General features: G+C 44.1%; 1 protein-coding gene across 1 annotated transcript in view; it reads left to right on the top strand.

The window, feature by feature from the left end:
• LOC140209392 (synaptotagmin-B) overlaps positions 1–25637 on the top strand; it is a 138185-nt gene that overhangs the window by 21507 nt on the left and 91041 nt on the right. The window contains exon 4 of the mRNA XM_072277644.1: positions 8291–8419. Coding sequence (XP_072133745.1) covers positions 8291–8419 — 129 coding nt within the window. The remainder of the gene's footprint in view (positions 1–8290; positions 8420–25637) is intronic.

The following is a 25637-nucleotide window of genomic DNA, read 5'->3' as shown; positions in this document are numbered from 1 at the left end:
CAGATACAATTAAATGATTTACAGTTTATAGATATTACTGGAACTATATAATTAAGAGAGAATAAAATATAAAAGGACAATAAAAGGCGCCACACTTATCAAAGTTCAATCTCTTCGTGCACAAAAACCGTTGGAGCTCAAGGACCTTCTTCTTCACCCTGTGACCCCTCGGACCACCTCGACCGGCCGCCTGGGACCAACAATGGTGGTCGACCAGACGCTCCACACGAGTCCGTCTCCTCGCCGAACGTCCTGCTCGGGGTCCGACCCTGTTAGCGAACTCACAGCACCTGGTCCATCCTCTGTCTCGCTCTCCCGCCTTCTGCCCCAAAACCCCGCGCATACAATATCTTCAAATACACCAAAACCATAACAACTATCCCAATTGGTTAATAGCACTTTCTTATCACACTCTAAATCAAAAACAAGCTGCTAGTGCAAACTTTCTCAACGTTTAACACAACAAAGCCGCATTCCCCAGATTAACGTAACAAAGACGCCATTTTAATCAGCCTCCGCAGTAACATAAAAGTCGAAACCCCCTTACACTCTCCCCCCACCAAAGAAATTTATGTCCTCATGACTTCTAAATAACTCGCCAACCAGTCCTGCAGACACACAACACACAGTGACAGTGCTCCCCAAACAGTGGACCTTACTCCCGTCCCACGGGCGCTACATAGGCCAACCTATCTGAGAGCTTCTTAACCCTCCGAGACCTCCGTACCCCCTCACCTAAACCCAAAAGGTTCAGACACTACTAGGGATACCTCGGGCCTGTTTGCCAACTCCTCTCTCACTCAGGCCACCACTACAGCTCGGAGCCCCCTGTCCCGTGTCCGGGGCCCTGCCTCTCCTCCTTCCTGATCCTGCCGTAACTCAGACTGCCCACAGCTAGCCCTCCCCACTACACCTGACTCAGTGGGAGAAGGGCCAAAGGTCTCTTCCTCAATCACAGGGAAGTTAGTGAAAGGCAACATGTACCACATGTGCAGCACATCATCCTTCAAAACCGTATTCTTCCTCATTCCTTCGATCGGCTGCTGCTGTTTGAGTTTCTCCAAATTGAAACATTTAGCCAGGGCTACCCCTTCAGCCTCCTGCAGTCGAGACGTCAGCTTCTTCGGGGACTCCTTCAACTCCCGCCACAGCCTCAGCAGTTCGGACTCAGGGTTCCTGGCCATCTCAATCTGGGACGCAGTTACCCCACCAGCTTCTTCCACCCTGACCTGAAAAGCAACAGTTAAAGGATGTTCAGCCTCCGGTTGTTTCTTCCTGAGGACGTCTTCCAGGTCAACTTTCAGTTTTTCCACTTCATTTAAACTCGCGATTGTCATCTTCAGGTTCCTTTCAAGCGTCCGCCTCCCTTTTCCGAGATCTGTCCTCCATTCCTTCACCTCCTTGGGAGTGTAGTCAAACTCCCCTCCCTGGGCTCTCGGTTTTCTGTTGACCTTAGTCAGAACACTTCCTTGATCTTCCCCACCTTGTAAGCCTTCCAATCTTTTTTGAATCGACGTCTTGAGTTTCTGCTGATCCCTTCGAAGGTGGGTCAATGCTGCTTCTCGCTGGATTAATTCATCAGTACATGACCGCAGTGCGGTGCAAATCCCCTCTCTTCCCTGTGTCTCATTCAGATTGACGACTTGGGTTTCCATCCCCCGGTCCACCACCGTCTGTAACAACACGAGGAAGTTCAACTGGTATGTCGGGTCATTTTTCTCACATTGCACCAAACTCCTCCGGCCAAAAACTCCTCCACATTTGACACTTCACTTCGGTCGCCCGGGCTCAGCCACTCGCCGCGCTTCCTCGTCCCCCCAGGCGAATCCAAGCTCTAGGCGGTCATCCACATACGTCAAAACTCCACACACCTTCACTTCCCCCATGGTCTTCCTCATGCCCCGCGGGAAGGATGCAGGGGCTCCGGATATGCCCTTGGGCATCTTTTCGGATCGGAAGAATCCTAGGGAACTAGTAACGGCCGTCTTCGGCTCAACAGCCGCACTCCTCGGGATCTGGCAACATCCACCCCTCAGATGCAGCACATTAAACCACATCGCATAAACCACGCACACGCTGCCTTCATCTTCCACGCCGCCAGGGTCCAGTTGCCGCGACCTCTCTCTCACTGAGGTGTCTTCAGCGGTCAACTCCCCTCCCTCGTGGTGGTTCGGAGCATCCACTAAGAGGGTCTCGCCCTCAGCTACTTTCCCCAAGCCGTACCACCGCTGGGTCTCGTTTAAATTCGGTACTGGCTCAAGGCTGCTACACACGTCCTCAGAAGCAACTCGACACGCTGGGTGCCCAGACAATGCCCCCATGAACTCCAGGGTCACTAACCAATCATCGTCTTCTGGATAACTACTGCCACTAGTACCCAAAATCTCCGGTGCCCTTGTAGTTGTCAAGGGTAAATGCTTCAGACACCGGTTGTAAAATTAACTGTACAACAACTTGATCTGTGCCCCGGGGTCGAGGATAGCTTTAGCATCGCTTCCCTCTATCCATAGCGACACCCTGGGGCATGGCCCCTCTAAGCATTCAGGAATAGGGTCTTTTCGGAAGTTCATCGGTACATTGCTGGGAACGTGCTTCCCCGGAGATCCCAAGCCGTTCCCCCACTGGGCCTCCACTAAGTTTCCCGACACTTCTCTGATCAGTTGAACAACTGATCCCCTGAAATGATCCCCCGTGCCGGCAATTTAGCCGCCCTCCTAGCCAGAGAAGACACACTGAAAACTTTTCCCCCTCTTTCAGATAACTGACAGCTGTCACTACGGTGTAAGTGAACCTGACAGCTCTAACACCGTCACCAGCCCGCCTACTCAAACTTTCAACCAATCCCTATCGCTCTCCCTCAACCGAGCACTGCCACTCATCTAACAACTGAGAGATCCGCTCCGCCCACGTCTCGCAAGTCTCCGCCCCTCTTGGGGTGGACACTATCCCAAGCGCCAGGCGGAGCCTGCCAGAGCTAGAACATTTATTCGCAGGCCCTACCTCCAAATCAGACCACTCTTTCCTCTCTCTCCCAACCGCATGGACAGCCCCGAGTGCCACCTCCAACTCGTCAATGCCAGCCTGAACTCGAACAAAGACCGCACCCACAACGCATACAGCAATCAACAGCAAATAACCCACAGAGACACACATTACAGATTTAAACAGGGCACCCACACAGCATATCGGCAGACTCAATCCCGGACAAAGCCCACACAATGTAGCCCGCCCCCCCCCCGGCCACCCTCAGGGTCGGTCTGCTCGCTGTCGTCGAGGGAAACAGCCTCGGCCCGCCAAACTGGGTAATCAGTTTGTGTGGATGCTGTGTGATGTACCCCACGCCGCCCAAATAACAGACAATACACCAGATACAATTAAATGAGTTACAGTTTATAGATATTACTGGAACTATATAATTAAGAGAGAATAAAATATAAAAGGACAATAAAAGGCACCACACTTATCAAGGTTCAATCTCTTTGTGCACAAAAACCACTGGAGCTCAAAGACCTTCTTCTTCACCCTGCAACTCCCTCGGACCACCTCAACCGGCCGCCTGGGACCAACAACGGTGGTCGACCAGACGCTCCACACGAGTCCATCTCCGTCTCCTCGCCGAACGTCCCGCTCTGGGTCCGACCCCGTTAGCGGACTCACAGCACCTGGTCCATCCTCTGTCTCGCTCTCCCACTTTCTGCCCCAAAACCCCGCTCATACAATATCTTCAAATACACCAAAAATGAAACAACTATCCCAATTGGTTAATAGCACTTAATTGGTTAATAGCACTTTCTTATCACACTAAAGCAAAAACAAGCTGCTAGCGCAAACTTTCTCAGCGTTTAACACAACAAAGCCACATTCCCCGGATTAACATAACAAAGATGCCATTTTAGTTAGCCTTCGCAGTAACATAAAAGTCGAAACCCCCTTACACTTGGTATGACAAGCAGTCATTTTGTGGTCAATCTTGCTTTTAAATTTCATGTTGTGTTTAATTTATGAAGTTTAAATGCTCCAAATTCTATGATAGGATTTGAATTTATGCCACTAGATCACTACCAAACCTGGGAAGGGATCATTGGAAGACACGGCACTGGCAAGTGTCACAGCAACGGCTTTCTGCTCCTCAAGACATGTGCCACACACGACCTTGTCATCACCAACACCCTGTTCCGCTTACCCACCCATAAGAAGACGTCATGGATGCACCCACGCTCGAAGCACTGGCATCTGATGGACTACATCATCACCAGGAAAAGGGACAGGATGGATGTCAGAATGACGAGAGCCATGTGTGGTGCCAACTGCTGGACCGTCCACCGCCTCATTGTGTCCAAGTTCAGGCTTCACATTCTGCCTATGAGAAGACCCCAAGGGCAGAAGACTGCAAAGAGGCTGAATGTCCCCAAGCTGAAAAGCAGCAGGGTTGCAGAAGAACTCGTCGATGACCTTGAATGCCAGACACACCACAGGAAGACGGGACCAGCGTTGAGGAACAGTGGATGGCCTTCAGAGACGCTGTCTACACTACCGCCCTCAAACATCTCGGACCAGCAACTCGAAGAAACCAAGACTGGTTCGATGAGAATGATGAAGAAATACAGGCACTATTAACGAAGAAACATCAACATTACAGGGCGCATCAGAATGACCCCACATCGCTAGCCAAGAAAGATGCCTTTACCAACGCAAGAAGAAAGGTGCAGAAAAAACTTCGCGAGATGCAGGACAGCTGGTTCAGCAAGAAGGCTGATGAAATCCAGGGCTATGCAGACAGCCATGACATAAAGCGCTCCTACGATGCGCTTAAGGCTGTATATGGACCCCAGTCCTCCGGCTCCTCACCCCTCCTCAACGCAGATGAGACGCAGCTGCTGACAGAGAAGAAGCAGATTCTGGATCGGTGGGCTGAACACTTTAACAACGTCTTTAACCGCCCTGCCGACATCAACGACGAGGCCATTGCCCGCCTGCCCCAGGTAGAGATCAACAAGAACCTCGACACCCTCCCCACAGTAGATGAAGTCAGGAAGGCAGTGAAGCAACTCTCCTGTGGCAAAGCGCCAGGACCCGATGCAATCCCTGCTGAGGTATACAAAGCAGGAGGCCCTGTCATGATGCAAAAGCTGACTGTACTCTTCCAGTCCATGTGGAAAAAGGGACAGGTCCCGCAACAGCTGAAAGATGCCAGCATAGTCCACATCTACAGGAGGAAAGGCAACCCCCAGTCTTGCGACAACCACCGAGGCATCTCCCTCTTGTCCATTGCGGGGAAGATTCTGGCCCGCGTCCTGCTTAACCGCCTTCTCCAACATCTTGAGCAAGGTCTGCTCCCAGAAAGCCAATGCGGCTTCCGTGCTGAACGTGGGACCGCGGACATGATTTTTGCTGCGCGCCAACTCCAGGAAAAATGTCAGGAGCAACAGAGCGACCTCTTCGTGACCTTTGTCGATCTAACCAAGGCTTTTGATACGGTCAGCAGAGAAGGCTTGTGGAAGATCATGGAGAAGTTTGGCTGCCCCAGCAAGTTCGTCACAATCGTCCGGCAGTTCCACGATGGTATGATGGTGAAAGTTCTGGATGACGGCGACGAGTCGGAGGCCTTCCCAGTGACAAATGGCATCAAACAAGGCTGCGTTCTTTCCCCGACTCTGTTCAGTATGGTATTCTCTGCCATGCTGACAGATGCCTTCCATAACTACGAAGAAGGAATCCACGTCAGGTACAGGACTGACGGCAGGTTGTTCAACCTTAGGCGCCTGCAGGCAGTTACAAAGGTGCAAGAGACTGTCATCAGAGACTTCTTGTTTGCTGATGACTGCGCACTCAACACCAGCACAGAGCAGGAGATGCAGCGTGAAATAGACTGCTTCTCACAAGCCTGCGACAACTTCGGTCTCCCTATCAGCACCAAAAAGACCGAAGTTATGTACCAGCCTGCCCTAGGAAAGCCATACCAGGAGCCGCGCATCACGGTGAAGGGCCAGAACCTCCAGGCAGTCGACAACTTCACCTACCTGGGCAGCATACTCTCTCGCGCAGTGAACATAGACGCTGAGGTCAACAACAGGATTGCCAAAGCCAGCGCCGCCTTTGGGAGACTCCGTGAGAACGTCTGGGAGTGGAGAGGACTCAGCCTTACCACCAAGCTGAAGGTCTACTATGCAGTGGTCCTTACCACCCTCCTTTACGCCAGTGAGACCTGAACTGTCTACAGCAGACACGCCAAACAGCTCAACCACTGTCACCTGAGCCGTCTCCGCAGACTCCTCCACATCAGGTGGCAGGACAAAGTCCCCGACACGGAATCCTGGGAGCTGGGCTCTGCAGCGTCTACACCCTCCTGCTGAAAGCCCAAGCCAGGTGGGCTGGACATGTGGTCAGAATGCCAGACAGCCGATTGCCTAAGCAGCTGCTGTACGGAGAACTGTGTCAGGGCAAGCGCTCAGTCGGGGGGGGCAGAAGAAACGTTACAAAGACTGCCTTAAAGCGTCCCTCAAAGGCCTGGGTGTTGACATCAACATGTGGGAGATGCTTGCCCTCGACCGTCCAGCTTGGTGCAGCAAGATCACCAAAGGAGCCCGTGCAGCTGAAGTCAGGCGCATCATCGAGGCACAACGAAAGCGTGCTGTGCGCAAGGCCCGAGCAGCATCCACTGCCACGACAGCACCCACCCACTTGTGTCCCACATGTGGGCGAGCCTTCAGGGCCTGGATTGGCCTCATCAGAGACCCACAGCCACCAATCTCCCATTTGACTTTGAAGCCATGGTCATCTTCGACTACGAAGGATGAACAACAACAACAAGTGCCTAAAACCCTTGCACAGTACTGTATTTGTCAATTTGGAGTGGAGAGCAAGTTTGTAAATCTGGATGGAACAGAAGATGTTGGGAATTCTGAGGATGGAGCTTCATGGGAGGAGTATAGGATAGGTGGCAGTGAGGGAGTGCCACGGGTGGGGAGGTGAGATGGGTGCAGGCACACCCAGCCCTGAGACACCAGACAAATCATTTGATTCCAAACAATTGGTTTATTGATCGTTACAAAATGTCCCTCAGGTGCTTCCTGCTCCCTTCTCTCTCCCCTCTCCCTTACCCTTTTCCCAATCATGATTCCCCTCCTCCTGCCCCCTTCCCTCTCTTGATGCACAATAGGAGACCCATATCAGAATCAGGTTTATCATCACTCATGTATGTCATGAAACTTGCTGTTTTTTTTGCGATAGCAGTGCAGTGCCACACATAAAATCACTACGGTACTATGAAAACGTCGCGCAGGCGCAAGGGTTTTGCATAGATAAACATTTTGGTCGCTGAGCTGCAGGGCCTGTTTCGATGCTATGTAACTCTATGAATCTATAATCTTTTTCATGGTGGAACCTTTTGATTTGAGATATAGATTGGTCAAAGGAACACAGCAACCAACTAATTCCTCAAATGTAAAACTCAATAGTATTAAGACATGGATTTATTAAAATATCATTCATAATTGGTAAATGTCTGAAAGACAGTTTTGATCAATGATAGACAAAAGCAATTAATCCCTCTTAAACCTTCATGCACAGATTGTAACATGGAAACCATGGAACCACAGAGGCAACTTTGAACTAAAAAGCTTATGCACATTGCCATTAATGTATTGTGGTCTTAAGATTTTTAATGGTTAAGTCAAGGCATGTTGTGCGGCGATTTAAATATGAATGTGGTTTGTAGACTTGAAGTTAAAGGAATAAAGGAAAATATAATCAAAACTCTTTTAATGACTCTTGTATTGCCTGCTCTCTTTGAAGCACATTATCATCTGCACGCCTGATTATTAATATTCAGTCGCATTAGCTTTCCTCAGATCTGCTCTGCAAAATCACTCAACTATTTAAATAGTAGATTGCCTTTTGTGGTCCATGTTTCTAGTTCAAATGTTTCAAAAATCAATAGCAGTCTCAAGATAATGTCATAGAAATTTTTCTGAATGCTGTCAAAATTCCACATAGTTCTTTCGTATTCAGCTCGTAACTAAAGTGGCAGTCTTAATTGATCCATCAACCAGTAAGGAAAAATTCTGTCAGTTGATTAAGGCTAAAGCACTTTGTATTTGTACAAATCAATTATTGGTCTTGAAATCACTTGTCCAAAAGCTAGCAAAAGGCATATTCTACTTAATCTACTGCCTTCCATATGAGGGTTAAAGAATTAATTTACTTACATTGGCATTTCTACTGCCCAAATATTGCAAAGCATTACGTACCTCTTAAAGAAGCCCATTCAAGCTTTGCTTCCTCCTTGCAGGTTAAACAGGATGACGACGATGCAGAAACTGGTTTAACTGAAGGTGAAGATAAGGAAGAGGAACCAACGGAGGCAGAGAAACTAGGAAAACTGCAGTTTTCATTGGATTATGACTTCCAGAGTAATCAGGTGAGAAGTTAGTGTTCCTTTTTCACCAGAATCCCAGAGTATTTTCAAATGTTGTCGAAATTCATTCAAATTAGTTTATCTTTGAGTCATTAAAATTTCAAGTTAATTAGTCAGTTGAGGATGTTATTTTATCCAAGGAGCATAAGAAATTAATGGTTTTGGTGCCCACAACTCAATAATTTATTTTTGGCCTAAGCAGAGCACAGTGACCCAGGAGAGGTGTTTGAGATCTATGCCTTTCTTCTGGGAGATGTGTTCTTTGGGTTGGTGCTGATATATTGGCTGTAATTTGGATCTTTTCTTGCAGATAGTTTATTGCACAGTTCTCGATTTCCTTCTGCAGTGAACTATAAATCATGTTTGTTTCTAATGTTACCTTTGAACCTTAGTTCTTTTTTTCCATTTGCATTGTCCACCACTATTCCCCCAGCACTAAAGCTGATAATGGTTTTCAGTTCCTAGGGATCTATCAGCGATGGTCACATTCTAACAATTGAAGGCTGAAATATGGCTTGTATGATTTCAACCTGTTCTTCGCTCTGTATATGAATCAGACCTCAAACAACACCTTAAACAGGGTTTCAGTTGGCTGATTGCTAAACTCAACTGTACTTGAAATCTATTTACTTGTTTGTGCTCCATACTCTTTGATGCCTTTACCCAGTAATAAATCTATTAACCTTGGTTGAGCAAAATGCAATTGACCTTAAATTTACAGACCTTTGGGGGAGAATGCTACAATATTCCACAACTTTTAGTGTGCTTCTTTATTCAAAGAGGCATGAAAATGAAATTCTTTACTATATGGAATAGGTTGAGGAAAGTATGTAGAGGCTTTTGAGGAGTACCTAAGTAAATACATAGGGACAAAGGGAGAGAAAGATAATATTGATATGAAGCAACAGAGTGAGGGGCATGAAGATGATGGCATCTGTCTGTCTCGAAGGACAATGGAAGTACTTTGTGACCTCTCCAAGTCACAAGCCTGGGCGGAAGTTATGGAGATCTTGGAATGCCCAATCATCAAGATTCCCCTCTCAGCATCACTGGTGTAGTCCAAAGGAAAACATAGAAACATAGAAAATAGGTGCAGGAGTAGGCCATTCGGTCCTTCGAGCCTGCACCGCCATTTATTATGATCATGGCTGATCATCCAACTCAGAACCACGCCCCAGCCTTCCCTCTATACCCCCTGATCCCCGTAGCCACAAGGGCCATATCTAACTCCCTCTTAAATATAGCCAATGAACTGGCCTCAACTGTTTCCTGTGGCAGAGAATTCCACAGATTCACCACTCTCTGTGTGAAGAAGTTTTTCCTAATCTCGGTCCTAAAAGGCTTCCCCTTTATCCTCAAACTGTGACCCCTTGTTCTGGACTTCTCCAACATCGGGAACAATCTTCCTGCATCTAGCCTGTCCAATCCCTTTAGGATTTTATACGTTTCAATCAGATCCTCCCTCAATCTTCTAAATTCCAATGAGTACAAGCCCAGTTCATCCAGTCTTTCTTCATATGAAAGTCCTGCCATCCCAGGAATCAATCTGGTGAACCTTCTTTGTACTCCCTCTATGGCAAGGATGTCTTTCCTCAGATTAGGGGACCAAAACTGCACACAATACTCCAGGTGTGGTCTCACCAAGGCCTTGTACAACTGCAGTAGTACCTCCCCGCTCCTGTACTCGAATCCTCTCGCTATAAATGACAGCATACCATTCGCCTTTTTCACCGCCTGCTGTACCTGCATGCCCACTTTCAATGACTGGTGTATAATGACACCCAGGTCTCGTTGCACCTCCCCTTTTCCTAATTGGCCACCATTCAGATAATAATCTGTTTTCCTATTTTTGCCACCAAAGTGGATAACTTCACATTTATCCACATTAAATTGCATCTGCCATGAATTTGCCCACTCACCCAACCTATCCAAGTCACCCTGCATCCTCTTAGCATCCTCCTCACAGCTAACACTGCCACCCAGCTTCGTGTCATCTGCAAACTTGGAGATGCTGCATTTAATTCCCTCATCCAAGTCATTAATATATATTGTAAACAACTGGGGTCCCAACACTGAGCCTTGCAGTACCCCACTAGTCACCACCTGCCATTCTGAAAAGGTCCCGTTTATTCCCACTCTTTGCTTCCTGTCTGCTAACCAATTCTCCATCCACATCAATACCTTACCCCCAATACCGTGTGCTTTAAGTTTGCACACTAATCTCCTGTGTGGGACCTTGTCAAAAGCCTTTTGAAAATCCAAATATACCACATCCACTGGTTCTCCCCTATCCACTCTACTAGTTACATCCTCAAAAAATTCTATGAGATTCGTCAGACATGATTTTCCTTTCACAAATCCATGCTGACTTTGTCCGATGATTTCACCGCTTTCCAAATGTGCTGTTATCACATCTTTGATAACTGACTCCAGCAGTTTCCCCACCACCGACGTTAGCCTAACTGGTCTATAATTCCCCGGTTTCTCTCTCCCTCCTTTTTTAAAAAGTGGGGTTACATTAGCCACCCTCCAATCCTCAGGAACTAGTCCAGAATCAAAACGAGTTTTGAAAAATTATCATTAATGCATCCACTATCTCTTGGGCTACTTCCTTAAGCACTCTAGGATGCAGACCATCTGGCCCTGGGGATTTATCTGCCTTCAATCCCTTCAATTTACCTAACACCACTTCCCTACTAACAAGTATTTCGCTCAGTTCCTCTATCTCACTGGACCCTCTGTCCCCTACTATTTCTGGAAGATTATTTATGTCCTCCTTAGTGAAGACAGAACCAAAGTAATTATTCAATTGGTCTGCCATGTCCTTGCTCCCCATAATCAATTCACCTGTTTCTGTCTGTAGGGGACCTACATTTGTCTTTACCAGTCTTTTCCTTTTTACATATCGATAAAAGCTTTTACAGTCAGTTTTTATGTTCCCTGCCAGTTTTCTCTCATAATCTTTTTTCCCCTTCCTAATTAAGCCCTTTGTCCTCCTCTGCTGAACTCTGAATTGCTCCCAGTCCTCAGGTGAGCCACTTTCTCTGGCTAATTTGTATGCTTCTTCTTTGGAATTGATACTATCCCTAATTTCTCTTGTCAGCCACGGGTGCACTACCTTCCTTGATTTATTCTTTTGCCAAACTGGGATGAACAATTGTTGTAGTTCATCCATGCAACCTTTAAATGCTTGCCATTGTATATCCACTGTCAATCCTTTAAGTGTCATTTGCCAGTCTATCTTAGCTAATTCACATCTCATACCTTCAAAGTTACCCCTCTTTAAGTTCAGAACCTTTGTTTCTGAATTAACTATGTCACTCTCCATCTTAATGAAGAATTCCACCATATTATGGTCACTCTTACCCAAGGGGCCTCTCACGACAAGATCGCTAATTAACCCTTCCTCATTGCTCAAAACCCAGTCCAGAATAGCCTGCTCTCTAGTTGGTTCCTCGACATGTTGGCTCAAAAAACCATCCCGCATACATTCCAAGAAATCCTCTTCCTCAGCACCTTTACCAATTTGGTTCACCCAATCTACATGTAGATTGAAGTCACCCATTATAACTGCTGTTCCTTTATTGCACACATTTCTAATTTCCTCTTTAATACCATCTCCGACCTCACTACTACTGTTAGGTGGCCTGTACACAACTCCCACCAGCGTCTTCTGCCCCTTAGTGTTACGCAGCTCTACCCATATGGATTCCACATCTTCCCGGCTTATGTCCTTCCTTTCTATTGTGTTAATCTCTTCTTTAACCAGCAACGCCACCCCACCTCCCCTTCTTTCATGTCTATCCCTCCTGAATATTGAATATCCCTGAACATTGAGCTCCCATCCTTGGTCACCCTGGAGCCATGTCTCTGTGATCCCAATTATATCATAATCATTAATAACAATCTGCACTTTCAATTCATCCACCTTATTACGACTGCTCCTTGCATTGACACACAAAGCTTTACATTTGGCACCAGCTTGGCTGCAGGAGCTGCCGGAAGGATGTTCAATGACGTCCAGCCACCTTAGGGGCTTCACTCCAGATTTTCTGTCTGGGTTTATTCTCGTAGCCGTCGTATCTCCCAAGGTTGCCCACAAAGCAATGGGGCTATTTACCCATAGCTGGGGATCTGGTTCATGAGCACCAGGGTGTGTCTACAGGCCGGTGGGCCTGTGGCCTAGGTGTGCAGGGACCAGACATCTTCCCCATTTTCTGTTGTTCAGTTTGAGTCTGAAGGGTGTTCAGTTTCTGTTTGTCGCCAGTCAGGAGACACTACATGAGTCTTGCTGTTGGAGAGGCTATGTACTGGCAGGGAGAGACTTACGCATTCATCTCTCCTTTTGTGAGACTGCTAGCCAGTGTGGGAGATGAAAGTAAGAGCGACAGGGACTGCACTATGTCACAACACCCACATGACACAATCATTCGAAGGGTATAGAGTATTACCAAGAACATAATGGTACTAATAGAATATGTAGTCCCAGTTCTATCTTCTGATTATGTTCTAGTTTTCTACTTCCTTTCACTGAAGAATATTGTTTCTTCCTGCTGCTGTTAAAAAAATACACATTTTGATTCTGCCAATCCTTAATCTTCTAAACTCAAGGCAATATAACCAACCCATCTTAATGAAAATTACGAGTTATCAATTAAATCAGAAGTATAATTCTACTGACACCACATATTATACTGTGTCCAAAACCAAAATTTATTATCGAAGTACTGTGCATATATATTAACAAATACAACTCTGAGAACCTGTGGGCATACACAATAAATCCATAATAGAATAATAACCATAATAGAATTGACAAAAGACCACACCAACGTGGGTGTTTTTTCAGTGTGCAAAAGACAACAAACTATGCAAATACAAAAAGAAAGAAATAATAATAATCAATACATAGGCAATAAATATCAAGAACGTGAGATGGAAAGTCCTTGAGAGTAAGTCCACAGATTGTGGGAATATCTCAATGCAGGATGTGTCAAGTTCAGTGAAGTTATCCCCTTTGGTTCAAATCCCTGTTGGCTGTGGGGTAATAACTGTTCTTGAACCTGGTGGTGTAAATCCTGAGGCTCCTGTACCTTCTTCCTGATGGCCTGGTGGTGGGAGCCCCTGCATTTCATGCATTTCCAATATATCCTTCCTGTGATTTGTTGCCCAAATCTGAATGCAATATTTATCAAATGATCTGTCTAAGGTTTTTTAAGTGGTAAAACATGTCTAACTTCATTTCCTTTCACTGAACCATGTCTTTCAGAGTTTATATTCCTTTGGAACTTAGTGTTTTCATCTATAAATCTTACTCTGCCTCCAGACTTGTTACCAACTGAAAAGTTAGGTATACGACTTGCTATTCCTTCCTGTTGAAAGGCTAAGCTGTAAATTCCAGTTATGAGAGTATCAATACTCGTCAGTTACTCTCCAATCAGGAAAGATACTTTTTACCCTTTACTCTCCATGTCCAAAATGCCACTGACCATGTCACAAGGTTACTGCCAATTCTGTGCTTTTCATTCTAGTACTATCATCCAATACAGAACATACCATGGGAGTCCATATGGGTGGCAAGCTAGTGTAGGATTAGCACATCACTTTTCAAAGCCAGCTAGCAATCAATGATTGGTGTTCAATTCCCGTTACTGCCCATAGGCAGTTTGCATGTTTTCCCCGTTGTAGCATGGGTTCCGTCTGGGTGTACCATATACTTCACACATGCTGAATATATACTGCAGGGTTAGTGACTTATGGGAATGCTATGTTGATGACAGAAGTCTGGTGACACTTGCAGGCGGCCCCAGCATAATGCATGCTAATCTGATTTGATGCAAAAGGCATGTCTCACTGTGTTTCAATGTTTGATATACGTTTTGACAAGGAATGCTAATCTTTATATAAATATTGGCAGGCACTTCCCTATATGCCATACCAATGATACACCTGGAGAATAAAGATGCATACGTAAGGCTCCTTTTCATTGACTACAGCTCAGCCTTTAATACCTTCATTCCAAATAAACTGATCCCTAAGCTCCGGAACCTGGGCCTTAGCACTCAGATCTGCAGCTGGATCTTCAGCTTCCTCACAGACAGGACCCAAGCTGTAAAAATAGGGGACAAGCTCTCCTCTACAATCACCCTGAGCACCGATGCCTCACAAGGCTGTGTACTCAGCCCCCTGCTGTACTCACTGTACACCCATGATTGTGTAGCCAAGTTTCCATCAAGCTCAATATATAAGTTTGCTGATAACACAACAATTGTAGGCCGTATCTTGGGTAATGATGAGTTTGAGTACAGAGAAGAAATTAAAAACCTGGTGGCATGGTGTGAAGGCAATAACCTATCCCTCAACGTCAGCAAGACGAAGGAATTGGTTGTTGACTTCAGAAGGAGTAGCGGACCACACAACCCAATTTACCTTGGTGGTGTGCAAGTGGAACAGGTCAAAAGCTTTAATTTCCTCGGGGTCAATATCAAAAATGACCTGACTTGGTCCAACCAAGCAGAGTTCACTGCCAAGAAGGCCCACCAGTGCCTTTACTTCCTAAGAAAACTAAAGAAATTTGGCCTGTCCCCTAAAACTCTCACTAATTGTTATAGATGCACCGTAGAAAGCATTCTTCTAGGGTGCATCACAACCTGGTATGGAAGTTGTCCTGTCCAAGACCGAAAGAAGCTGCAGAAGATCTTGAACACGGCGCAGCACATCACAAAAACCAATCTTCCATCTGTGGACTCACTTTACACCGCGCGCTGTTGGAGCAGTGCTGCCAGGCTAATTAAGGACACGACCCACCCAGCCAACACACTTTTCATCCCTCTTCCCTCTGGGAGAAGGCTCAGGAGCTTGAAGATTCGTACGGCCAGATTTGGGAACAGCTTCTTTCCGACTGTGATAAGACTGCTAAACGGGTCCTGACCCGGATCTGGGCCGTACCCTCCAAATATCCGGACCTGCCTCTCGGTTTTTTTGCACGACCTTACTTTTCATTTTTCTATTTTCTATTTCTGATTTATTGTTTAAATTTTTAATATTTACCAATTTTTACTATTTTTAATATTTAATTTTTGTAATCCAGGGAGTGTGAAGCACAGAATCAGATATCGCTGTGATGATTGTACGTTCTAGTATCAATCGTTTGGCAACAATAAAGTATAAAGTATAAAAGTCTTCACAAACTCTTATCTGCTTCCTTAGAATTGGATTGGAGTGGGATGTTGAGCATACTTTCTTTTTTGTCTAAAGTGTTACATACCCCGTAAATGGGTTGCCAAACCAGCAGAAATGGACCACTTAGTTAAAGTCTGGATTACTGGAACTAAGAAAGTTTTATTAAAGAAATAAGTAACACAGTACTCTAATCGTAAGGATATAAATGCAACAGGTTAGCAATGATAAAACACACATGTACACAGAACTAGGATAATAGGAATCAATCAAGCTCTATTGCACTCTAGGGGTAAAATGATCAGTCTCAAGTGACACAGAGTTCAGTTCAGCTGAATGCAGTTCACAGTAATCGCTGTTGTGCCGTTGGAGAGAGAGAGAGTGAATATGCAAATTCCGATTCAAACAGACCTTTGTTCTTCGCAATTAGCTTTCGGGAGAACACTTTTAATGTCTTCTATGGTCACCGACTGTCACCCCTCTGCTCCGGACACAACCGTTCTTCCGCGGTGAACCCGGCACCCTGGCAAGGGCGGACACACACACCAAGTTCCCGCCGATCGTACCTTTTCACCCTGTGCGTCCATGGTCAGTCCTGCGAACAGACCTCCAAACTTCCACCAACTTGCGGGGGCACACCGCACTTCCAGGGTCTCGTTATCTCGTGATCTTGTGGTGTGTGTCGTGCCTTAGCGAACCTGTGCCTTTTATCCCCCTGCTGAGGTATTGCCTGTCCAACAAAATTCAAACAGTTCAGGTTCAAAACAACCGGTCTGACAATACTCGGAACTGTGTCTCTTTTCGTTAATCTCTCACCTCTCTCATTAACATTTTGAACGCTTCTCCCTTTGTCTCTCTTATCTCTCTCATCAGCATCAATCTTCTGATAACTTGGGTTTTCGTCACAAAAGGCAAACTAACAGCAACATTAAGTAATCTAAGGTGCAGAAAAGATGCACAAAAATCTTGCCAGGATTGGAGAGTTTAAGTTATAAAGAGAGACTGGATAAATTAAGCCTGTTAACCTGGAGCAAGGCAGGCCTAGTAGAAGTGTATTAAATCAAGTGGGGCATAAGTAGATTGCGTGGTCACTACCTTTTTCCCAAGGTAGGTAGGAGGGTCTAAAACTAGAGGATATCGGGAGATTAAAGGGACAAGGTTTTCACACGAAGAACGATGAGCTGCCAGAGGAAGACAGGTACTGTTACAATGCTTAAAAGGCAGGTACATGGATTAGAAAGGTTTAGAATGATACGGGCCAAATGCAGGCAAGCAGGACTACTTCAGACATCTTGTTTGGCTTGGCTGAGTTGTGTCAAAGGACCTATTTCCATGCCTCATAACTTTGTGACCCTAAATTAACATGCTGCGAAAGTCCTCTAGCAGCTTAAACCTCCATCTTATTTTCTGCTTTAGTTTAAATATTAAAATTTCAATTTGATAAACTGATATCAGAGTGTCTTCATTGACCTCAAGGAAGCACAGTTGAACACACTTAGAACATGATGTATTTGGAGCATCCAGCCAAGAACAATTTGCACCCCATAGTAATCAATGGCATAACCTCATCATAGTGGCCATTGGAATTAAGTTTGATGAAGTCTCTTGTAAGGATCTTTACTGTGATGACACTCGATAAAGCCTTGAGATGGTGTTTCACAGTATACTTCTGATCTGGACCAAACCTAATCCTAACTAAAATCAGACTAAAGTAAAAACGACAGTATCCTCTGGATAGTGTTAGAAAGGCAATTGCTGTTAGTTACTGCATGTAAAGATGTAGATGATATTTCAATAACTAAATGCTTTAAATATTTAGTTCTATGCCCAATAGTTTTAGTTCTAGCATACAATATAATAATGCATTTTGTTAGGCTACACTAATAAGTGGCAAGCATTTGGTCCTAAATAGTACAGTCAATCAGATTATTGACAGTATAATAAAAACACGCGATTCCATTCTTTTATTCCAAATTTCTGTTTTCTCTGAAATGCATAGGTCCCTATTGCAGTCAGAGCAATGTGACTGGATTGATTTTTATTGCTTTGTTTAAATGAAATTCTTTCTGAGATCATGATTCTGTTAGCCTGTTTAACCACACAGAATATCACAGCTGTGCCCATCTGGTCATTTGAGGAGGCTACTTGCTGGAGTTTAACCTTCTTCACCCTGTAGGACAGGGTGATAATGGAATTGAAATGTTCTAATTCTATTTCCATTTTTCTTGGGGGCTTCCAATGAACAACCAAAGCAACCAATCAAAAGAGGGAAAAAATACATTAACCTCTGTAAATTGGGTTCCCATAAGGCACTTTGGAACCCGGTCACATTTCAACAGCCTAGAGTAGAGAGCACTTGCTGTGGAGTTTCTGCTCTGTCAAGCCTTATTGGACACAAAAGGCCCAAATTTAAAATATGGAAATCATGAAAAAAGACCTAGTGCATTTCCAACATATATGATGAATAAAGTGTTTTTGGGCTTCCTGCTAGGTATAGGTATAGATAATAACCAATGTTTCAATGAGAAACTCCAATGTCTGCTTCATCACTGATGAAGATGACAGAGATTGTCATCAAAACATTGGTTATAATCAATACCTGTATCCAGCTGAAAGCCCGAGAAGTGTTTATATGGAAATCATGTTTATAAAGACTGGAGAAGCAGCCCTCCCATGATCTCCAAAATTAAAACCAAGTTTACTGCCCCTCCAGACCATCTTTTGCCATATCAACCAAACCTCCTACACTATGTCTACCTACTTTTACTGCTTAATATTAACATCCAGAATTGCATATACTGCTCAATATTAAACTAGGCCTGAACCATAGGGCAACAATGGACAAACTCACAGTACCGACAGTTTGATGCAATGACAACTGGTTGGAGAAATAGGAGAGAAGCCAATTTGCTCCTCCAATCAACCTCACAATAAAAACTTTCCTCCTGATGTTCACTTACATGGATTGGCCAAAAGGGATCAGATACCAGAACTGATCTTCCTTCTAATACAATAAATGTTATGGCCAAGTCACCTGACGATTTTGCCTGACTATCCTCATCTGCTCCGGGTGGCTCACTCTTGTACCAGAGCATGATTTTGTGTCCACTAAAACCTCCTGCAGAAACAATAAGATACCTACTTTATTGAAGGAAAATCAAAACTGTGCAAAAAATTACATTGCATCAATTCTGCCTGTTCCAGTGTTGCGTTCAGCACTGGAATTGCTGCACTCTTCCGAGCTATAAAATTAAGAATGTTCAGTGCACAGCATGATCTCTACAAAATGGTTCATTTAAAAATAATCAGCTTTCTCTTGATATTGTACAATGTGTGAACTCAATATTATAAACACATAACACCAGAAAATCTTACTCAAAGACAAATTAAGAAGGAACTCTTTACTTCATGTTTTCTGAAAATACTTGAAGATTTACCACAGTTCTTTGGCATAGGCTGCAGATTTCTTCTCTCCTATTTGCCAGTAGGGTGGCATTCTAAGACTACTACGATACCGACACTCAGCATGTTAGAAATGATAAAATTTACATGTGTCATTTTACTTCTTAGTGGGAGAGCTGAAGTTTGCAATTTAAATTGTATTCCATCCTATTATTGGGTATAATGATATTTGCATTGCATTATGAAGCTGAAATGTCATTACATAAACCCAATGCTCCAAAACTAAATATCACAACAAAGTCATGCCTTTGGCCTCAACCTTGAATTCTGCTTACGTGCTCTATTCTTCCATTGTTATCCTAATTTGTGTTTATAGTTGATTTTCAACCACTGATAGTTAACCTTTTACTCACCAAGACCCTTACTCTAAATCTGTATCAGAATCAGGTTTAACATCACCTGTATACCTCACAAAATTTGTTGTTATGTGGCAACAGCACATTGCAATACATGAAGCTTGAACTAATGTGTATGTGTGTGTACATAAACACATTATATATCCATATAAAATAAAAAGTTAAATTAAATAAATAATGCAAAAAAAATTAGTGAGGTAGTGTTCATGGGTTCAACGTCCATTCAGAAATCTGATGGCAGAGGGGAGGAAGCTGCTCCTGAATCATTGAGTGTGTGCCTTCAGGCTCCTGCACCTCCTTCCTGGTGTAGCAAAGAGAAGAGGGCATGACCTGGGTGATGGGCATCCTTAATGACAGATGCCGCCTTTTTGAAGCACCGCTCTTTGAAGGTGTCCTGGATGCTGGGGAGTCTAGTGCCCGTGACGGAGCTGGCTGAGTTTATAATTTCTGCATCTTATATCAATCCTCTGCAGTGCCCCCATCACCACCCCCCATACTAGCCAGTGATGCAGCCAGTTAGAATGCTCTCACTGTACATCTGTACAAATTTGAGAGTGCCTTTGGTGACGTACCAAACCTTCTCATACTCCTAATGAAATATAGCCAGGATTGTGCCTTCTTTGTAACTGCATCGATACGTTGGGTCCAGCACAGACCCTCAGAGATACTGACACCCGGAACTTGAAATTGCTCTCTCCTTCCACTACTGATCCCTCAATGAGGAGGGTATGTGTACTCTCATCTTATCCTTTCTGAAGTTAACAATCAATTCTTTGGACTTACTGATGTTGCATGAATTGTATTTCACAATTCTTCCATCTTTTCATTATCATCTGCCTTCAAAAATGAATGTGCTTTTTTTTCTTCCAACTTTTTTTTTGCACAGCACTTCACCTGAAATTTAATTTTTTCATGCTCAATATTAATCTTTTTCTCATTATGTGATGGTATGAGATGACTTATTAATGGGATACACACCGTAGTGTTTGTCCACTAAAGGCTATGACAACTGCTCTGCGCATGGCTGTAAGAAACTGCAGAGGGTTGTCGACACAGCACATCATGGGAACCAGCCACCTCTCTATGGACTCTTTCTATTCTTCTCGCTCCCTCAGGAAAGCAGCAGGCATAATCAAAGATCCACACACCACAGACTTTCTCTCTTCTCCCTTCTCCCATCATCAGATACAAAAACCTGTAAGGATATACCATCAGGCTCAATGTACCTCCACAATCTTCGTCAGCACAGGAGCACCACAGGGATGTATGGTTAGCCCCCTGCTCACTTTACACCTCTCAGACAATGTCAACAAGACCATGGAACTGATTGTAGACTTCAGGAGAGGGAAATCAGAGGTCCATGCATTCATCGGAAACTCAGAGGTGGGTAGGGTCAGTAACTTTAAATTTCTGAGGTCTGTATCTCAGGGGACCCATTATAGCACCTCAACTTCCTCAGGAATAGATTTGGCATGTCATCGAAAACCTTGACAAACTTCCATAGGTGTGTGGTGGAAGGTGTGCTGACTAGTTGCATTATGGCCTGGTAAGGGAACACCAATGCCTTTGAGTGGAAAATCCCACAAAAGAGAGTGGATTCAGCCCAGTATATCACGGGTAGAATCTTTCCAACTATTGAGCACATCTACAAGAAACATGTCCACAGAAAAGTAGCATCCATCATCAGAGATCCTCACCACCCAGGCCATGTTCTTTTCTCGCTGCTGCCATCAGGCAGAAGGTACAAGTGCCCCAGGACTCACACCAGCAGGTTCAAGAACAGTTAGTACCCCTCAGCCATCAGGGTCTTGAACAAGAGGGGATAACTACACTCATTCTATTTCCGGTGTTCCCACAACTGATGGTCTCACTTTAAGGACTCTTTATCTTGTTATTTCACATTCTCGGTATTTATTGCTATTTATGCATATTTGCATTTGCACAGCTTATTGTTCATTGATCCTGTTTACAGTTATGTTTCCATAGATTGGGTAAGTATGCCCGCAGGAAAATGAACCTCAGGGCTGTATGTGGTGACATGTAAGTATTCAGATAGTAAATTTTTCTTTCACCTTTGAAGAACAGCTTCTCTCAATGGCACCACACTCTTGAACAGACCTTGCACAATAAGATGGTCTCTTGACCTCACAATCTACCTTGTTATGACCTTGCACTCTAACATTTACCTGCACTGCATTTTTCAATAGCTTTTACACTTTATCCTGCAGGTTTACCTTATCCTAACTCAATACACCGTGCAATGATTTGATCTGTATGAACAGTATGCATGACAAACTTTCAACTACATCTTGCTACATGTGACAAGAAACCATACGAATGCCTGCTGAGCTTATTCCAAGATGGTGATTGCTTGCAGTGCAGTTGTACAGGCTACCATGTGGCTAAGTGTGTAGGTAAGTATAATACTGAGACCTATTATACATTTGAAGAGTGGCAGGGTCATTATGTCAATTGGCATGCAGTGCTGATTTTGTCAGAGGGGTCTCGATGCTCTTGGAGATGCTGTCAAAATTCTGGGATTCATGGATTGGACTGTAGTTCAAGCTAATGGTAGTTCATATTTTCCTCTTTCAATTCCATGTTTTTTATCATGTTCTTGCCCATTCTTTCTTGTTACGGAGGTTTGGGAGATCTGTCAGTTTTTGTACGAGGGAGGGGTTGGGGGTGCTTGGGGTTTGAAAATTTTTCTTTTTCTTTTTGTGTGTTGGAGGGGTTGATGTCTTTCTCTCAAATATTTATATGGTTTTCAGCAGTCTATGGCTACCTGGAGAAGAGACAAAATTCAGGATTGTGTTTGTACCTTGATAATAAAATGAACCTTTGAACTGTCAAATTGGACATTGGTGCCCCAGCTACTCCCCTCTCATAAAGCTTGCAAAATTGAGCACATAAGTAGCAGCTGGAAGTACCCCAACCAGAGCTATTTAATCAGTCAACAGCCACCTCTAGGTAAATTAGTGATTAGTAACAGTTCTTGTTACCAATCAACATTTACCTTCTTTCTGCCTTTCTGGTCTGCAGGAAGAAGCTAGCCAGCTGCAAAGGATTTTACTGTTGATAGTTGCTCTCAGGCTTGAGTGAATTAGTAGATATTCCAAAGGATTACTGTAGGGGAGAATGCACAGCAAACGTGAAAAATAGCACATGGTGCTGGTGCCGGAGTAAGCTGAGAGAGACTGGCTTCCAGCTGGCAGCACTAGGTGCATTAGGACATTTTCATAATGTGAATATCTCAATGCAGATGTCTTCCTGAGGAATGAACACTGCACCTGGCTATCAATTCCATAAAGATGTCTGCAATGATGACAACAATTGTTTTGCATTTTAGGGCTTTCATGGTAAATGATGGGGCCTTGGGAAGTGCTGTAAAACACAGGAACCCAGGAGTTGTAAGAATATAGCTCCCTGTAAATGATGAAACAGGCAGAAGGCGGCTTTTGGCATGCGGCTTTATCATATTCTATATAGACATTTGAATGTTATATTGCAATTGTACAAGATGTTGGTGAGGCCTTATTTAGGGAAATGTGTTGAGTTTTGGTCAGAGAGATGCCATTAAGCTGGAAAAAGTGCAGTGGCGATTTACAGGGATGTTGCCTGGGTTAAAGGTGCTCTGTTATAGAGTGAGTTTGGGCAGGCTAGAACTTTATTACTTGAAGCGCATGAGATTGAGAAGTGACCATATAGAGGTATATAAAATCTTGAGGGGCATACAGTAAATATTGTGAATGCATGTAGTCTTATTGGCAGGGGTAGATAGTCAAAATATAGAGGGCATAGTTTTAAGGTGAGAGAAGAAAGTTTTAACAGAACCTGGAGGGCAGCTTCTTCACATATACTGAATGAGCTACCAAAGAAAAGGGTTAAATAAGGCACAATAACAACATTTAAAAGACAAACAGGTACATAAACGAGGAAAGGTTTAGCAGACAAAGGGACTGGCTTACATGGAGATCATAGTTAGTATGAGCAAGTTGGGCCTAAGGAGCTAACTCTGTGCTATTTGATTAAATGATCTTATCGCCCCCTCCTAGGATGTAAAGTGATGTGGCTACTCTTACCGACTGCCTTCGATCTGCCCCGTCTCTCAAAGTGCATCACTTTTCATGAAAGTTAATCGGGGTACGTGGTGAAATGTGTTTGGACAACAGTAAAAGAGGTGGCCACGTATACAAGCTGAGGCTTGCAGCAGCTTTATTTGCGTGAGAGTGCACTGCTGCGTGAGAATGATATCTGGAAATCCTGACTGGCAATTGGTTAAATTGCTCCAGTTGGTGTAATTTATGTGCAAGTTTATAAAGGGGAGGGGAATAGCTGAACAAGCTACAGTTCGACAGCACCAGCAAACCAGTAATGCATGCCAATTGATGTAATGATCCAGCCATTCTTCAAACATATAATTGGTGTCAGTACTGTGCTTAGCAACCACACTACAAGCACTCACCATCTTAGAACAAGCCCAGAAGGTAAGTGAGCAGCACTGATTAATCAAGCAGTGCCTTGGGCTCATGTTATGATGCAGCACTTATCGGTGCATTCAAATAGCTTTAACCACGAATGAGGTCGTTGAACTTCTGCAGCACAACATCCTGGTCTTGGCGACTGGGCGCATGCTATATGACAGCACAGCTCACTTCCCTCCTCCTGTCCTCCTGCGGAGAAAGGAAATTATTCCTCCTCTCTGACTTCTGCAACAAGGTCTCCAGCGTATCCTCAGTATACTGTGGCATGAATTTTCTATCTACACCAAAATTACTGGTGCCTGATTCCTTTCATGTATCATCCAAAGTAGACATATTTTGCTCTCATTCAACGTTGATGAAACCTATCAATACTGCACGCAGGTCAAGTCTACTCTCACCCACATTGTGAAAAGACTGAATGGTTGTAAGGTTGATAAAAATTCCAGAATATGTACAGATGCACCCAACTTTAAAAATTACAGGCTGGTTTTCACACAGGCTAGTACAGTAGGTGCTGGTCCTGTGTGACATTCATCCCTTCTGAAGCAATGAGCTAATTAGTGCTGGCTGCAAAAGGAATGGTTTTAATGAGCAGATAGTCTGCTTTCTGGAGCTGTCCAATTTAACTCTTCTGAAGTGTTTTTTTAATGCAGGTTGCTGAGGGGAATAATCTATTAGGGGGGAAAATTGCAGCTGGTGCAGAGCATTGATATATTTCATCAATACTTTAACATGAAGGAAGAGCAAAATATGTCCACTTGGAACCATCAACCCTAAACAGTAAGAACACCAGTAATTTAGGTGTATATATCCAAGTTAAATGAATGATTAGATGCCACAATATTATTTTCCAATAATCCCTTGTGATTTGCATGCAGTCTCGGCTACAGTACAATAAGATGTGATTTGGAATTAGTTTAAAGGGGGAAAAATGGCTCGTCCACAGTCATTAAGGATATACACTGTGCAGGAATCAATATATCCACAGCATTCTTGCTCCATTTGCTGCCGTTGGTGAGATTTGCCCATGTAATGTGTGAAATGTCATTCTTCCCGCAAAGGTAATAGAACCATTTTTAAGACATTGTCGAGTGAGTAACAGGTTATGTTACAGTGCGGTAGCGTTATGGTTAGCACAACACCTTACAGTACTGGTGACCCAGGTTCAATTCCTGCTGCTGCCCGTAATGAGTTTGTAGGTTCTCCCTGTGACCGTGTGGGTTTCCTCAGGGTGCTCTGGTTTCCTCCCACCACCCAAAAATATACTGGTTGGTAGATTAATTGATCATTGTAAATTGTCCCATGTTTAGGCTTGGGTTAAAATGGGGAATTGCTGGGTGACATGGCTTGAAAGGCCTATTACTCACTGTATGTCAGTAAATAAATAAATTAAAAGTTGGTTACATTGAAAGTATTCCTGATAAACTGACAACCTGCTATTGTCTTATTATAGCCTTGTTCAGTGACTTCGATATCTTGAGGAGTAAAAAAATCTTGTGAAATTTGGCAAGGTTATTTGAGTCTACTTTTTATGTTATCTGCCTCCTTGCATGATTTCTATAGATTCGTTTTTTAAATTGTGCTTGCCCCGTTGAAGGCACTAAGTGTCAGAAGAGAGCCATCTAAAATTCCCCACATTCCCACTTCATTAAAGAGCAAGTGGCTCCTGCTCAGTTTAATGGTACAGCACAACTGTCTTCACTGCAGACCCTCAATGTCAGTTCACACATAACAATATCT

Source organism: Mobula birostris, chromosome 14 (assembly GCF_030028105.1).
Source record: "Mobula birostris isolate sMobBir1 chromosome 14, sMobBir1.hap1, whole genome shotgun sequence".
Lineage (NCBI taxonomy): Eukaryota > Metazoa > Chordata > Chondrichthyes > Myliobatiformes > Myliobatidae > Mobula > Mobula birostris.
This window is presented reverse-complemented; position numbering and strand designations above follow the sequence as displayed.